This window comes from Alligator sinensis, unplaced genomic scaffold (assembly GCF_000455745.1).
Source record: "Alligator sinensis unplaced genomic scaffold, ASM45574v1 scaffold1028_1, whole genome shotgun sequence".
Classification (NCBI taxonomy): Eukaryota; Metazoa; Chordata; order Crocodylia; family Alligatoridae; genus Alligator; species Alligator sinensis.
The window spans coordinates 46,037-62,348 of NW_005842846.1; the positions used below are offsets into that span (position 1 = coordinate 46,037).

The window sequence follows — 16,312 nt, forward strand, 5'->3', positions numbered from 1 at the left end:
CCTTACAAAATTACAGAACTGTGGCAATTATGTGGAATCAGCCAACAAATGTTACTATTTGTCATTTGCTAATCAATCACATAATATAGCAACTGAAACCCAAATGTCAGGGCAACACAGTATTTCCCTGATGTACCTGGAAGATTTCCATTGTCATCCACGTCATCTATACTAGCTCCCCATCTGACAAGAAGCTGCAAACAACCCAAGCGGCCATGAAAAGCAGCATAATGAATTGGCTTCCAATCATTCTTATCTGAAACATTAGCATCCTAGAATAAAAGGAGTAGGTTCATTCACTTAGTTTGTTCATGTGTCAGTGGAAGAACTTGTACAGCCCAGATTAACTCTGAAATAGAAACTAGGTATTCATATTCTTAATTAGTTAAATCAGGGCTGTCCAACTTAGTGGCCAGAGACCATACAACACAGGGGCTTCACCAGCAGAGGCCATGGACCCCTCACCTCTCTGGCTGCAAGCTCCCCCAGCACCATGTGAATCAGCAGCCCCCCTTACTTCCTTGGCTGCAGGCTCTACACTGACCTGAGTTACCCAGCCCTGCTCCACCCCGTGGGCTGGGGACAGGGAGTGAAAGCCAGGGAAGAGATGGGGAGCACCTGGAGTGATGAGAGGAGTGGTGGACAGAGAGAGCCTGGGGGCTGCAGGTTTTAACCCTACACGCAACCCAAGGACCACCAGTTGGACAAACCTAATTTAAACCAAACCAAAAGAGCCAGGAAAAAAAATACATAACTTCTTTATTTGATTGAAATAATGATACTACTATGAACATAATTCCCGCTGGAGGACAGACATCCTTCTTCATAAGTGTGTTATTTATTTCAATAATTCATGCATAAACATACATACTAGGAATGTCCTGGCCATGTTTTTGTTGCTCACTATATGTTGGTGCTTACATCTGTATTTTAAAGCTAAAATTTTCTACGATTGAAAAAGATTTTTTATCATCAAACTTCTGATCTCCCTCTAGTGATACCACCATCCATTGATTCTCTTAAAATTCTTTGAGAACTTTTGTTATGTCTCACAATTAATAACTAGACCTTAAGCTAAAATAAACTCTCACAAACAACTGCTAAACTATAGATCAAACCTTACAATCCCAAATCCATTAAAAAAATTAACAGGAATTTTGTTTGCAAAGGATCACAGAATTTGGTTCTGTTCTAGGAAGCTCTGATGATATAACTGAAGTCTACACTGTCTCAAGATTAAAAGTTCCTCTTGGGAGATAAAATTGCCTTACCACTCCATTGCGGAGAATCGTCTGTAATGTGTACGACTGACCATGAGCTGCAGCTAGGTGTGATGGAGTACGTCCTTTGTCATCTTGAGCTTCTAGATTTGCTCCATTTATAACTAAAGCCTAAAAGCAGAGAGCAGTTAGCTATGTTAGTCTGAAGTCAGACACAAGGCCAGGTTGAGATGCACTTTACAGATTACAAACAGGCCTAGTATTTGTCTCAGGATTAAACCATTTTATCCCATGACCAAATGTGATGATTCAGATGTCCATGTCCATTGTCCTTGGATAAATTCTAAAAAGATTCACAGGATAAGATGTGCTAAGTTTATCCCAGGACATCACAAAGTGCATCTGAACCACTGTCCCAGGATTGCATAACTGAATCAATGGCAGAAAAGCAGCAGTGAATTCAGCCACTCACTAAACTCTTATGAGAAGGGCCAGATGTGCATGCACCAATCCCGGGATATTTCTGTTCTGGGACAAACACAGACACAACTGTTACACAAATTGCCAATCGTTCAAATCACAAGCGAGATCTTATGAAGGAGAATAAGGCAAATGCCGCATTTATTAAGCGCTTAATGCACACATACACACCACATTCATACCCCAATTTCTGTTCTCCACTGGTATACGTTACCAGTCTTATCAGTGCTCGGATCAACTTAGGGGCCAGCCAAGTTGATCACAAGTAGGAGCTGGGCTCCTGCCGGTCCATCTCATCAGACGAACCAATGCTCCAGGATGACATGCAGAACAAGACCCAAAATTGATATGTCTCGCCCCATCTTTTATAGTCTTGTCAATTCACCCAGTCCTGGGTTATCGCTGTGTTATCACTGTGTTCTTCCTTGAAGGTCAATTCCCGTTGTTCTCTCACTGTTCTGGGCCAGATTCTTCTTGTTTTGGTTTTCTGTCTGCATTCTTCAGCCAGTCATCAGCTGATGTTTTCCTTTTCCACAAACATGCTCTCACCCATTCTCTCACACATGCAGCACACAAAGGTCGAGCACTTATGTCAAGCTACAAAGGAATACAAAATAGTTTCTTAAGGCGATGCAAAACCCAAGAAAATACATAAGCTTCAAAGCAATAGACAAAAAGTCTATTTGTATAACACAACTTGTCCAGGGACAAATGCAACATCTTTTCCTATCCACAGACTAACTAAATCAGAGATCCATCTATGTCCTTTCACAGCATCTGATGAAGTGAGCTCAAACTCACAAAAACTTATGTGTCTCTGATTTAGTTAGTCTATAAGGTGAATCGCCACCCTGCCTAAAGCTTAAAAGAATGCAAAAATTTAAATTCACTTTACAATATTAAAAAGAAAGAGTCGCCTAGGAGGATTACTTTAAAGGTGTATTTCTGAAGAAGGAAGAACTTAAAAAAGCATCAATAAACTCTTCCACACTATAATCAGTATAGTGTGTTCCTCCATCTGTCCAGGTTGTACCCACTTGTTGCTACTTGTCTTTAACTTAGATTTTAAGTTTTTTGGAGTGAGGATCATCCTTACATTCTGCGTTTGCACAGGGCCTTGGACAATGGGTCCTGGTCCATGACCGACATAACAAGCCATACCAGAATACCTATAATTAGCAACAATTAAAGCAGAGACAAAATGCCTCCCATTTGTTAACTGTACATACCTATAATTCTGAAGAGTAAGCTGCAACTATCAAGCTACATAAGGGACCTGGATGTCAATTTGGCATCCTGATCCTTTATGCAAATCCCACTCATGGTGGCTTTTGTTTTCAGACCACTGGAGCACACCCTCAGCTCCTGTAAAATGTCATAGATGATCCCCCCACAATGGAGCTGTGGCCATTACAGCAGCAGACAACCTGCTGTATTGACTTTTGGTTGATGGCAGACAACTATACTTACTTGCATGCAAGCATCTTGGCCTCTGATAGCGGCAAGGTGAGCTGCTGTCCAGCCTCTGATAGTTGTATCTGTTATATTAGCTCCATGCCAGAGCAGCCAGTGAAGACACTACCAACCAAAACAAAGTCAAAGGCATTCACGTCTATCTTAAATATAGGATGTTGTCATGGAGCTGGTATGCAATTAAAATGCCATTTTCATAACAACTTACTGACTGATTAACAGTATTAACAGAATATCCTGAAGGGACTATTTCTGTAGTAGAACAGATCCAGTAGGAACCTACAGATGAACTATGCAGCTTCATGCCTTCATCTGCTCAGGAAATTCTCCAACAACCTACAAAGTAGTTCGTAAGGCGTTTATATTTTTTCTCCTATTAAAAGTGGAAAGTATATTAAAAATAGAGGAAACAAAAATCCTTCTCTTCAATTCTGATGTTTATCATGAGAAAAAAAAAAAGATTAACCTTTATTGGCCTTTAATTTGTTAGGTTTCCTGGATCCCCTTCTCTTATCCTGCCCCCTCAAGACCAAGCATCACTTTTAAAAATGTATTGAGGTTGAGGACTACTTCCTGCAGCTCCCATGCAATGTTCAGAGAAAACTTAAGCATTTGTTAAAACTCCCTTTGCTCATTTTCTAGAGCAGAGATTTTTTCTAGTCTTCAGCACTGGTTCCTCCACTGTCCCCATGAATGAATGAGGCATTGGTGAGGCTTAGCTAAATGAGACTCAACTCAAACATAACCCGAGTGTAGGAATTATTAGGGAAAAAAGGCAGAAGTTAGAGAACTAGGCCATATGGGAAATGTTTCTAAAGTTCACAATGGAGTTGTCCTGTTATCTTTCTGACAGCTTCTACATGAGCTAACAGCAGATGCGTGCTTAATACCTGCAATTAGTAAGAAGTTTGATTCCTTGCCTTTGGGACATAGAAGTTGACATGTTTATCCGTGTGTTTATTACTTCCTGGTTAGATTGCTACAGCAGAACACTGCAGCTTGTTCAAAATATGGCAAGCTAGATTTTCATTTCATAGCACTTATTGCAGCAACTGGCAAGTATTTCTGGGTAACTGCAAAAAGGTTTGATTGAAACCTATACAAATCTAAATGGCTAGAGTCCTCTCACGCTGATACCATCTCCCTATAGGAGGATCTGGAAGCTGCAATTGCCTGATGCATTCAAACTCACATTCCATTGATATGGAGGGATGGGATGGGTGGCAGGATACATGCTACTGCAATGGTGCTCGACCTTTTGGCCCCCTGAACTGGATGAGTGGCGCAATGTTGGTTTGTGGGCTGGACCAAGCATGAGGTTAGTGTAAGGGGTCAGTCCAGAGGTGTGATGCTGGTCTGGCCTCATGCACCAGATCCACTGCACACCCACCTGATCCCATGCACTGGATCCAGTCGCAGTGACTCCCCAATACTGGTGCAACCTAGTGCCTGGGGACTGCCAAAAGGTCCAGAAATTTGGCAGCAGAGAAGCAGCAAGGCTGCCACTGCTCCCCCACTGCTAAATTTCCAGACCTGTGGGGAAGCCCTGTGGGCAGATGACATGCCCTCACAAACTGGATCTGTCCCTCAGGCTAGAGGTTAAACACCACTGCTCTATCTGAATCAGTGTCTTTTCAATTTACCCGCCTCTTGTTTCAATATAGCCCAGATTTGTTGATCGTTAGAACACAGTACAAATCTCACACATTTCACCAGGCCCTTGCTGAGTGAAGAGGAGGACAAAACAGGGTTAATAAGAACAGGGCTGCTTGAGGAATACAGGGAAGCTGCGACGTTATAACGCTGAGGTTAGGAAAAAGTCATATAGTTTGTAAAATCTTGCAACACTGAATGTGTGACATACATAGGACTTGGAAATCCTTTTGATTTCTACATTGTATAATATGCTGTATGTTAAACTGTACACTCATCACTATCAATTCCTATCCTCTTTTTGCTGAAGTCATTAAATAATAAAAAGACAGATTATTTTTTAGCTCAAACAGTATGAAGTTGCAATGTTGGGTTCGGTCTCTCTCCTAACCTAAGAAAGAGTACACTGATCTACAAGAACCTTGTTGCAGGCCAGATCTAAGAAAAGATTTTACCTCCAGACTTCCAGAGTGTGCCGCACAGTGCAAAGGTGTAAATTTATGGACTAAATCCACTTCATTAATGTTGGTTCCACTTTTTACCATTTGTGCAAGCTGCTCTACGTCACCGGTTTTCACTGCCTCATGTATGCTAGCATAATTTTGCTTCTTCTTGACAGCTATTGAAAAATAACAAAAGGCCATTAGCCACTTGAACGACACTGTGGGGATTTGAAATATGGACTGAATCAGAGGAAGCTGACGTGCAGAACCTATCTTGGGTCTGACCTTTTGCAGTAGTAAGGATCAATGTAAAAATCAGTATCTTATCCTGACCATATTGATGGTATTTTTCAGAATGCTGGCCGTCTGATTGGGCCTGATTTCAGCCAAGGTCCCTATGGAAGTAACGAAGACTCTGCCAGGCCTAGGGTCAGGGAAGACTGAGTTAGGGAACTTCTGGAGGGGCTGGACGTGTTCAGATCAGCAGGTCCAGACGCTCTCCACCCCGGGGTGCTGAGGGAATTGGTAGGGATCATCGCAGGGCCACCGGCATGGCGTTACGAGCGCTCGTGGTGCTCTGGCCAGGTGCCAGAAGACTAGAAGAAGGCCAACATGGTCCCCATTTTCAAAAAAGGGAGGAGGGAGGACCCAGGCAACTATAGGCCGGTTAGTCTTACTTCAGTCCTGGGGAAACTTTTTGAGAAAATTATCCAGGAGCACATCTGTGAGGGACCAGCAGGAGGGATGATGCTCAAAGGCAACCAGCATGGTTTCATTAGGGGCAGGTCCTGTCAGACCAACCTGGTTGCCTTCTACAATCAGGTCACAAAATCCTTGGACGCAGGTGTCGCAGTGGATATAGTCTTTCTGGACTTCAGGAAGGCCTTTGACACTGTCTCCCACCCCATTCTCATTAAAAAGCTAGGTGATTGTGGCATCGATGCCTACACAGTCAGATGGCTCACAAATTGGCTAGGGGGCCGCACCCAGAGAGTGGTGGTGGATGGGTCATATTCGACCTGGAGAGATGTGGGCAGCGGAGTCCCTCAGGGCTTGGTCCTCGGGCCCGCACTGTTCAATTTCTTTATTAGCAACTTGGACGAGGGGGTGAAAAGCACCTTGCTCAAATTCGCTGACGACACCAAGATTTGGGGTGAGGTGGGCATGCTAGAATGGAGGGACAGGATAAAACTGGACCTGAACAAGTTACGGGGGTGGGCGAATGAGAATAGGATGGGATTCAATACGGACAAGTGCAGGGTGCTGCACTTGGGCAGTAGGAACCAGCAGCATACCTACAGGCTGGGGAACTCCCTTCTCAAAAGCACAGTGGCAGAAAGAAATCTTGGAGTCATTATCGATTCTAAAATGAACATGGGCCGCCAATGTGAGGATGCAGTCAGGAAGGCTAACCGCACCTTGTCATGTATCCACAGATGCATCATGAGCAGGTCCAAGGAGGTGATCCTCCCGCTCTATGTGACACTGGTCAGGCCACAGTTGGAGTACTATTGGGCACCGCATTTCAGGAGGGATGTGGACAGCATGGAGAGGGTCCAGAGGAGGGCCACTAGCATGATCGGCAGCAGCAGGGCAGACCCTACGAGGAGAGGCTACAGGACCTGAACCTGTTCAGCCTTCACAGGAGTAACAAGGAACAATGGCTACAAGTTGATTGAGAGTAGGTTCAGGCTAGATATCAGGAGGCACGACTTCACTGTCAGGGCGGCCAGGATGTGGAACCAGCTTCCAAGGGAAGTGGTGCTGGCTCCTACCTCAGGGGTCTTTAAAAGGAGGCTTGATAATTACCTAGCTGGGGTCATATGAGCTTAAACTTACCAGGGGTCATATAAGCCCAGTATTCAATCCTGCCCAGGGCAGGGAGTCGGGCTTGATGATCTGCTCAGGTCCCCTCCGACCCTACATCTATGAACCTCTGAATCCATGATCCAAAGGAATTTAAATGGGGGTGTTGGTTTTTTTGGGTTGATTGGTTAGTTGTTGGGTATTTATTTAGAAAGGCAGTGTTGAAAAGGCACAATTTCCCCCATAGAAGAGTTGTCTCTCACTATATCAAGTGAGCCAACAGGCTTCAGAGGAACTACACTGATTTACCTCAGCTGACAATTTGGCCCATTATGTTAAACAGGAATGTTAGTGCACTGACTAATGCAGTGAGTTTGGATTCAAATCATCCTTTCCACCGGAAAAAATGCACAGCGAGAGCTGGCAAACCTGGTGAATGTGGCATCCTGACCCCCTACAAAGTCTTTATAGTAACTTTTTATAATCGCTGCTATCTGGAGATCCCCACTCTGCAAGGCTGTCCACACACTAAGGACCTCCGTACTTCCTTCCTGCCTCCCTGCGCTGGGGCTGGGACAGAGGGGCTCACGGTGCCCTGAGCTCCCTAGCGACAGCACAGAGGCAGCCCCTGGGGGAGAGCAGAGCCACCCATTTCTCTTCCTTAAAAAGCAGCTGTTTGCCTGGAGGAACAAACGTGGTGAAAACAACATCCCATGTAGGTAACAGCTTCAATAAGGGATTCAAACAAAATATAGAAAGGAAGAGCTGAAATGAGCGGTGGGTTCATCCCCATCCCTGCGATGCAGGAACAGCTGGAATGGGGCTGGGCTGGCCGGCTGGTTCAGTCCGTTTCATCCTTATAAATCAGGGATCCTGGTTTTAGCGGACTGAAAAAATCCCCAATTTTTGGTTTAAAAAAAAGTAACCCCAAATCCACATTTTTCCCTTATTAAAATGAAATGCCACTAATATACATTTCTATAACACCACTAATATACTAAATATATATCTAATATAGTATATTATATTATCTATATATCTCTATATAATATTACACTAGTATAATAAAAGACCACTAATATACATATATGCACATTTTTTGATTAAAATGAAACACCACTAATACATATCTATATAACACTACTAATATACTAAATATATATTATATTATCCATATAATATATATCTATATAAAATGTAACATCACTAGTATAATAAAACACCTATATCCACATTTTTCCATGATTAAAATGAAACACCACTAATACCTATATAACACCATTAATATACTAAATATATAGATAATATATATTATCTATATAACACCATTAATATACTAAATATATATCTAATACACCTCTATATAACACCACTAGTGTAATAAAACACTAATATATACCCACATTTTTGTGATTAAAATTAAACCCCACCTATATATATCTATATAACACCACTAATATACGAAATATATATCTATATAACACCACTAGTATAATAAAACACCTGCTAATATAGATCCACATTCCCCCCCCCCATTACAATGAAACCCCACTAATATAGATCTAGTTAATCTCTCTAGATCTATATTAGTGGGGTTTCATTGTAATCACAGAAAAATATGTGGATTTGGGGTTATTGAAAATTGATTATTTTTATTTATTTATTTATTTTTAAATCAGAGCAAACCAGGCCCCCTGCTTATCATTCAAAACCCAACCCGAGGGAGGGAGCAGCTCGAGAAGGTGCACCCCCTCCCCCGCCCAGCAGTGAGGCCGGGCGGTGTCGTCACGCGCGCTGACGTCACGGCACTGCTGGATGACGCGCGCTGAGTGCGGGGTGACGCAGGCGCTCCCTCCCACCCCAGCCGCTCTGCTCCCGCAGTGCTGATCCCTAAGGCTCCCGCGGGAGGCGGGGATGAGGGAGGGAGGGGGGGTCTCACCGGGCGGCGCCATGGCGGCGGGGCCTTCCTCCTGCTGGGGCTGCCGGGTTGCTATGGCCACGGGACGCGCTTCCGGCGGCGGGGGAGGGGCGGGGGCAAGAGCGTGGCGCGTTCCACCGGCACGTGTGTACGGTACACCGCCGCGCGCGGCATGCGGGCACGTGTGGCTATGGATGGGGGGGGTGTACACACGTCTGTGTGCGTATAGGCATCTGTCTGCATCTGTGTGTACACACACACACACACACACACACACACACACACACACACTTCCCTCCCCCTAGCTGCCTCTCCTCTTCCTCCTTCCCACCCCAGCAGGCCCCTGTTCATGCCCTTCCTCAGAGCAGTGTCCTGGGGCGGAGGTGTCTCTCAGGAGCTGGTTCATCTCTGGCAGACCCGGTTGTAGTATTTGTGTTGCAGTAGTTCTCAATCCTGTTTCTGTAGACAGCAGTGGCCAGTCCTGACCCAGTGCCCTTCACTCATGGCCCACCGCCCCAAGCCCCGAGGTGGGGCAGGGGGAGGCATGCCCCCTGCCCCACCAAGCAGCCCCTGGCAGGCTGGAGGTCTGCCAGCCACTAGCCTGCAAAGGAAACACCACCACTGCTTCCCAGGTTTCTCTCCTTCAAAGGAGACTCCCGTTTTTAAAGTTTTGATCTATTCTTGTGCCCACTCCTGGGTCATGACACGCGAGCTGGGCACCCGAAGGCATGCGGCAGCTGCAGTTGAAGCACCAGGAGAGGCTGGCAGGGCAGCAGGGCTGTTCTAAACCTGGAACCACGGTAGAAATCATAGAGAAGAGGGGCAGGAGCAGACCTCCAGAGGTCATCTAGTCTAAGCCCCTGCCTGAGGCAGGAACATCCCTGTCCAAACTGGCCTACATAATGTAACCTCATCTAGCAAAACTTTGTGGGATTGAGCACAGTTTATTACTTCTAAATTGTAAAAGCTAGTTCCAAACAGAACAGTAGGTAGTGAAAGCAGACCGAGCTGCTATCAAGAACATAGATACTACGATGTATGCTCTCTTGTACCTATAGTGTCACAAAACGTGCTCAATTTGCTCAAGCAGGCACCAGCAGATTGATTTTCATTTTCACAGAGAGGTGCCCAGTCAATATCCTTAGTGCAGCGATAACCAAAAAACTAACAGATCGGGCACCACCAATTTAAACAATACAAGTTTAAGTCCCGTGGGGAGGGGTGTAGTGTAGGGGGGGGGAAGAGTTTGTGAAGGGGTGTGGCTGTGTGAGGGGCATAGGGTATGTTGGGGAGTTGTGTATATGTGGGGGCAGGGTGCGAGTGCGGTGGGCTTGTGGGGTGGGAGGAAGGGTGGGGGTACAGACACTCCCCGCTCTCCCCGCGTGGCAGAGCAGCAACCAGGGTGCTCAGGGGCATGGTTCCGGCCAGTGCTACACATCGCAGCATATGGCACATCCTCCACCAGGCAGCCTGTACCCCCCACTTGCTGGGGAGGAAAGCCCTGCATGCTGGAGCCAGATGCCTTCCCCACCCCCAGGGGAGCCCCAGCAGGGAAGGCAGCCAGCTCCAGCACACAGGGCTTCCTTCCTATGCCCAACAAGTGCGAAAGCTGCACGTGTGCACTGGTGATACTGACAGCTTAACAGAGGCTGTGCCCTTCACTACCATGTGTAGTACTAGTGGGAGCCACACTCCACCAGGTGCCAGTACCGCTGACAGCCCCACGTACCCCCGCCTGCTGCTGCCATGTACCGCTGACATGTTGTCTGCATACCCAGATTGGGAACTGCTGTCCTAGTGAAAGATAAGAGTTGTGAACCTGTTTTTAAAACTTTCAGGTCACTAACCATGACCCAGAGGTATAGATTAGTTTTCACAACTGTCATCATTTACTTGACATACCAAACCGAGTTCAAAGTCCAAACTTCTCTTGCAACACATGAAGATACTTCTTTAAAGGATTTAAAGAAGAAATGTAACTACATAATTTAAATGTGCCACCCTTTTACATAATAAACCAGTGGTTCAAACACTTGCACAGAAGTAGGAGACCTGAGTAGCTCGAGGAAGCTCCAACCTACATCTCCCACCTCCCAGACAGAGGCTAATCGCCTGTTGAAGCTGTGTTACTGCATGACATTAGGTTCTCATTAGGCCTGGGGTGTTTTTATCCAACAACTGTTGGATAAAATACATGAACAGTCCTTGAAGTTGAGGGTTTTTCCACCCTATATCAATGCCCTAACCAGGTATGTATTCCTAGCCCCACAAATCTTGTATCCTTTGTTTCACTGGCATAGCTTCTTCCGTAAGGGGGTTGAAGAATGCCCAAGCAGAAGAGACTTAAATTTGGTTAGGGTATGTCCTTCCATCCTAGGACATGAAAGATGAGGATCTGAACCTCCTCAGGCTGAGATGAAAATTTAAGGCATTTCCAACTTTCTGCTAAGCACTTAAATCACTATACTTTATAAAAGGAAGAAGACACCGCCGCCGCCTCCTCCAGCCACTCTGCTTCAACTGAAGTGGAACCACAACTGATTTCTGAGAAGGCTGGTCCTGCTGGCATGCGTTTCAAGTCTTTGGAGGACTTGAGCAGAATACCTACTTTCTTGAGAAGAGTACCTGCTTTCTTGATCATGACTGAGCTTTAGTAAGAGACAGGCACTGAACTGCTCAGACTATGTTACTTATGAGCATACACAGATACAGAACTTCAGGCACTTAACTTGGTTAGATTAGGTACCTTCAAAATTAGATAGCACCGTGGCAGAGTTTTTTGGATAATTTTGGACTTGGGCACCTGAAGTAGGACTTGTATAAATTGAGGAAGGTCTTTCATCTGGCTTTGCATAACCAGCAGTTGTCCAGAGGTGGGAAAGGGACATGCAGCAACTTTATTGACCTGCAACACCAGTGCAGCTGATGGCAGAGAACTGAAGTTACATTCATCTCCCAGAAACCACCCCAGTATATAGAAATTCTTAGGGCTTTGTGAAATGAACCCCTTTAAATATAAACTCAGCAGCTTTAGAAGCATACTCTATATATTCCACAGCAAATAATCCGTTAAGTAATAAATATTTAAGTAATATTTTTCCTATCCACAACTTCAATTCCCAGTCTTACTCTCACACATTCTCTTTCAAGTTCCCCCCAAGCTCCTCATGAAATAAAGAGATTCACACTCAGAAATGCTTCATTCTATTTATTACATGTAAGAAATATTAACATCTTATGGTATCCTGTTTACCATCTAAATCCAGTCATAACCAACAAAGGAAAAAGGTTAACCATGTTTCAAAATGAGCATTCATTTTCTTCTTCTGTAACTTAAAATATTTTTTCAGTTGTACTAAATGTTTTTGTGTGTTTGACTACTTGGAAAAAAAATAATAAAAAAAAAAATCTGTTCCAACTACTGAGTATACTGGTTTATTAATCAAATGGTTGTTGGCACTTGTGTCCACAATCAATCACGGTTTTGTTAACTCTCCCTCCACTCCAGAACTCTCTTTTAAGTTACTCTCTTTATATCTGGGTATGTATGCAAGTTTGTTCAATTACATTTAATAAGAAAAGAAGTCTAGGGTTGCTATTTGAGAAAGTTTTTGAATTGCTTTCCTTGATAATCTTCCTCTGAAGCCAAAAAACTTTTCAGTTATTTTGTTTTTCAGAATCCTACTTAGCAACAGGTCTAAGTTGAGGTCTCTGTTTAAATCCACTTAAACCAAACAAAATGTACACTGTCTTCATTCGATGGTGTGCATAAACATTACACTCCATATATAGCAAAAATATCTTTTATTTTATAATTTACATTTCAACAAGTGAAAATTGTACATTTTTGTTTACATATACAATTCCATATTCCATTAAATTTGCACGCATCTACAGAACTTTCACACAATGGACACCTGAAACTGTGCAGGCAGTAAGAAATTCAAATACAAAAATGTATTTATTAACCAAACAGTAGCTGGGGCCCTGCCCCAGGTGATCATTTTATTTCGTATAAAAAGTATATGCCTTCGAGAGTTAACACAACAGCTCCTCTGTAAAAAAAAAAAAAAAAAAAAAAAAAAATCATACCTCAGTTTATTTAAACTGATTCAACCTCTTCAGGCTCTGTTTTAATATCTATAGATGCAGGTGTGCTCTCTTCCGTACAGGCAGCAGGTGTGTCCACTGGTGGTTCTGTAACTGTAGGGCTGTTACAGGGCTCCTCTGTTTCTTGTTTGACAATGTTCAACATAATATTTAATGGATTTTCTACTGGGGTCTTGCTGGGAGATGGCGTGCAATCAAATGACGATGTCTGCAAAATGAAAATTAACAATCCACATAGGATTTTAAAACACACCACTTTGATAGTCTTCATCTATAAAGTACTAGAGGGAGTGGGGAAAGCAGTAAATGCATACATTACAAAGGTTCTCACCAGAATGGTTTTCAGTACTATCACAATACAGCCTAAAATAATAAATACTCCCTAAATGAATATAATTAGCATGCACAACAGGAATAAATGTGATATGTAACCATAAAGAATGCCTTTCATTACCCCATTTAGCAGACTCCTCACCCACAAAACCCCTGCTGCCAGTACAATAAGAAAAGCCCTGTATTTTCTGTTTCTAGCTTCTGTATAAATGACATTTAACACGGCAAGCTGACATGCCACATAACAGCTAAAATAAGCTAAAAGCTTCCTAGCTAGTTCTGAATTATAAACTTGCCATTACCAGGTCAGCAGTTCTTTGTCTAGTCATTAGTATTAGAATGGATGTATTCAGAGCATGCTACCCACACTCACTGCAAAGCCATAACACTCTATACAAAACAAGTTCACAACAAAATATTTAAAAATATACAAAAATAAGGATGTGCTTACATTCTGGTAATCTTCATAACATGATGGATGGTAAATCTACAAAAAGCAAGTAAACCATGTAAATGCTCAAAATACCCATTATGCAGCTGTTGTACTGGGTACAGAGAGCACTCTGACTATGCACCCAAACACCAGAGGCCTGCAGCTTCCCCACCTTTTCTACGCCTGATTTCTAATGCCTAAAGATGACTTGAGGAGAAAAATGTTACCTTCTAACAATAATCATAAATGGAATGCCCCTGCAAATATTTAACATCAGACATCACATACCCCACACCAAAGCTACCAACTCTGAGCCTTAGTATCACAGGATCATAGTACTTAGGGTCGGAAAGGACCTAAACAGATCATCAGGTCCAAGCCTCTGCCCCAGGCAGGAACAGGTGCCAGGGTCATATCACCCCAGCCAAATATCTGTCTAGCCTCCTTTTGAAGACCCCCAAGGTAGAAGAGAGTAACACCTCCCAGTAACTTCAAGTAGCAAGTCATTCAAAGCTCTGAACATATGTACAGGTCAGTCGCATCATACGCACATTTAACTTGCATGCATTCAACTGGGGGGGGGACGCGCGCGCAGCAGCGGCGCAGCTTGAGTTTGCACACGTGCCCGGAGCTGTGTGGCTGGCCGCCGGGTCGCAACAGCAGTGTGCGCTGCACCGCTGCTGCACAGCTCCACAGTGGCAGCGGGAGGTTTTGGAGGCAGAGGCAGTCACCCTCTGCCTCCAAAACAGTAATACGTGATTTCACTATACACGATTTTCGCCTTACGCGCTGCCTTTAGAACGTAACCCCCACGTAAGATGCGACTGACCTGTATTACTTCTCAACTTCTACCTCATCCTCTCACAACCTGTAGGTTCAAATACTTGAAATGATTAAGAAAGGTAGAGCTTCCATCAGATATATTTGTATACCATTCTGAACCCATTTTTATATATTGGTGCATAGGCACGAGGCTGAGGTCAACATAAATGATGACCGCATTCTTCCATCATGTTTAGGAAAATTGATGTGAGTCTGATCTATGCTGGCAATTCTAAATCTGGTATAACTTAATACTAAATCAAGAACTACATGTCCACATATATCCATACTATATTAATGACACTGCAGCATCGAGTGCTGAAGATACAGGTGGGCAAGCCAAACATCTCTATGCCAAGGTACCAGCACTTTAAAAGTTCCCATGAGGTTGATGCTTTGGCATACTATGGGGGGCAAAAAGCAGCAGCAGAACACTTCAAAAAGGCTGAGCATTCCTCTTCACCCACCCACCCCTCTTCTAGCACATTTTTGTTTAACCACAACTGCTCCCTAGCTTTTAGTGACCTAGTGTCTGCATGCAGCATTGTGTTTAAATTACCTTTTCATCTACTCTAATGGCATTCTTTAGATGCCATTCTTCTTCTTCCTCATCCCAATATTGTTCAAATTGCTCTTGACAAATTTCACAGCTCTGAAAGATTATACAAAACATGACAGTTACAAGTAAGAATACAATTTACAAGCATTTAAAACCCTTTATTTGTGCTTAACAATTTCTAAGGAGGCATTAACTGTAGTCAATTAAGGAAAACTGGACTTTGTAACAATCACAGAAAATACACTAAATAAAATTATTTTTTGAACTGTATTATTAATAGAAATGGATCATTATTTGTTCACTTGCAACTTGCAAAATAAAGATTAATGGCAAAACTGAGGACTTGTCTAAATGGGGTACTCTCAAGAAAATTGACAATCCACCAAATGTGGGCAGACAATGGACATTAGGTTAAGGTGGTAGACTGATTCGGTTAACAAAATAGCTTCAAGATCACCATACAGCAATCTATGGCCACTTTACTCTGAAAGGGAGCTCCCTCTCAGAGGTTTAACATTGTTCAGCTTATGCACATTGTCCATGAACCCTCAGCAATTCGCTTTATTTTTATCAACAGTGCCCATGCAGGCAAGCCATGATAATCAGATTCCACATTCAATTTAATGGTGCCATATTCAGTCTGCTAAAAATGACTCATGTCAGCTCTCTACATGCAGAAATAACTAGGTCTTCCAAATTTTAAAAAAGAATCCTCCAAAGTTGTCTGCCTTTAAGCCCCCCAAAACAATCCGCATCAACCCCACTCCCTAGAAACATCACGTGCCTTCCCCCTTAGCCTAAGTATTTCCCTAAAGGCTTACACTTTTCTGAGTAGCTAAGAAGTTTGAGAGGCTAAGGGACTTAATTCCTGTCCAAATTCCAATGCGATCCAACTCTAATCTAGAAATACCTAAACTCCACTTAAGCCCAGGGTTTATTAAGTACTTACAAAACATGCCTAGAGCCTGTTGGACCGCAATAGGACTGAGCTCAGTAAATGGCACAGCATCCACATTGACTTTCACTCTCCAACATGGGGGGGGGGGGGGGGGGGGGGGGCAA

At 43.6% G+C, this 16,312-nt stretch overlaps 2 protein-coding genes across 5 annotated transcripts in view; both read right to left on the reverse strand.

The window, feature by feature from the left end:
- ANKRD42 (ankyrin repeat domain 42) overlaps positions 1-9,043 on the reverse strand; it is a 24,602-nt gene extending 15,559 nt beyond the window's left edge. The window contains exons 1-5 of one of the 3 annotated variants that reach the window (XM_006035514.2): positions 9,015-9,043; positions 5,282-5,445; positions 3,171-3,278; positions 1,272-1,391; positions 137-272 (exon numbers count right to left, since the gene is read on the reverse strand). In XM_006035514.2, coding sequence (XP_006035576.1) covers positions 137-272; positions 1,272-1,391; positions 3,171-3,278; positions 5,282-5,445; positions 9,015-9,027 — 541 coding nt within the window. In that variant the 5' untranslated portion in view covers positions 9,028-9,043. The remainder of the gene's footprint in view (positions 1-136; positions 273-1,271; positions 1,392-3,170; positions 3,279-5,281; positions 5,446-9,014) is intronic. The other 2 variants (XM_025191656.1, XM_025191657.1) reach the window with 2 other exon arrangements.
- Positions 9,044-12,780: 3,737 nt separating this feature from the next.
- Positions 12,781-16,312, reverse strand: part of PCF11 (PCF11, cleavage and polyadenylation factor subunit) — a 22,762-nt gene continuing 19,230 nt past the window's right edge. For both annotated transcript variants that reach the window (XM_014525612.2, XM_014525611.2), the window contains exons 13-15: positions 15,251-15,343; positions 13,888-13,923; positions 12,781-13,311 (exon numbers count right to left, since the gene is read on the reverse strand). In XM_014525612.2, coding sequence (XP_014381098.1) covers positions 13,096-13,311; positions 13,888-13,923; positions 15,251-15,343 — 345 coding nt within the window. In that variant the 3' untranslated portion in view covers positions 12,781-13,095. The remainder of the gene's footprint in view (positions 13,312-13,887; positions 13,924-15,250; positions 15,344-16,312) is intronic.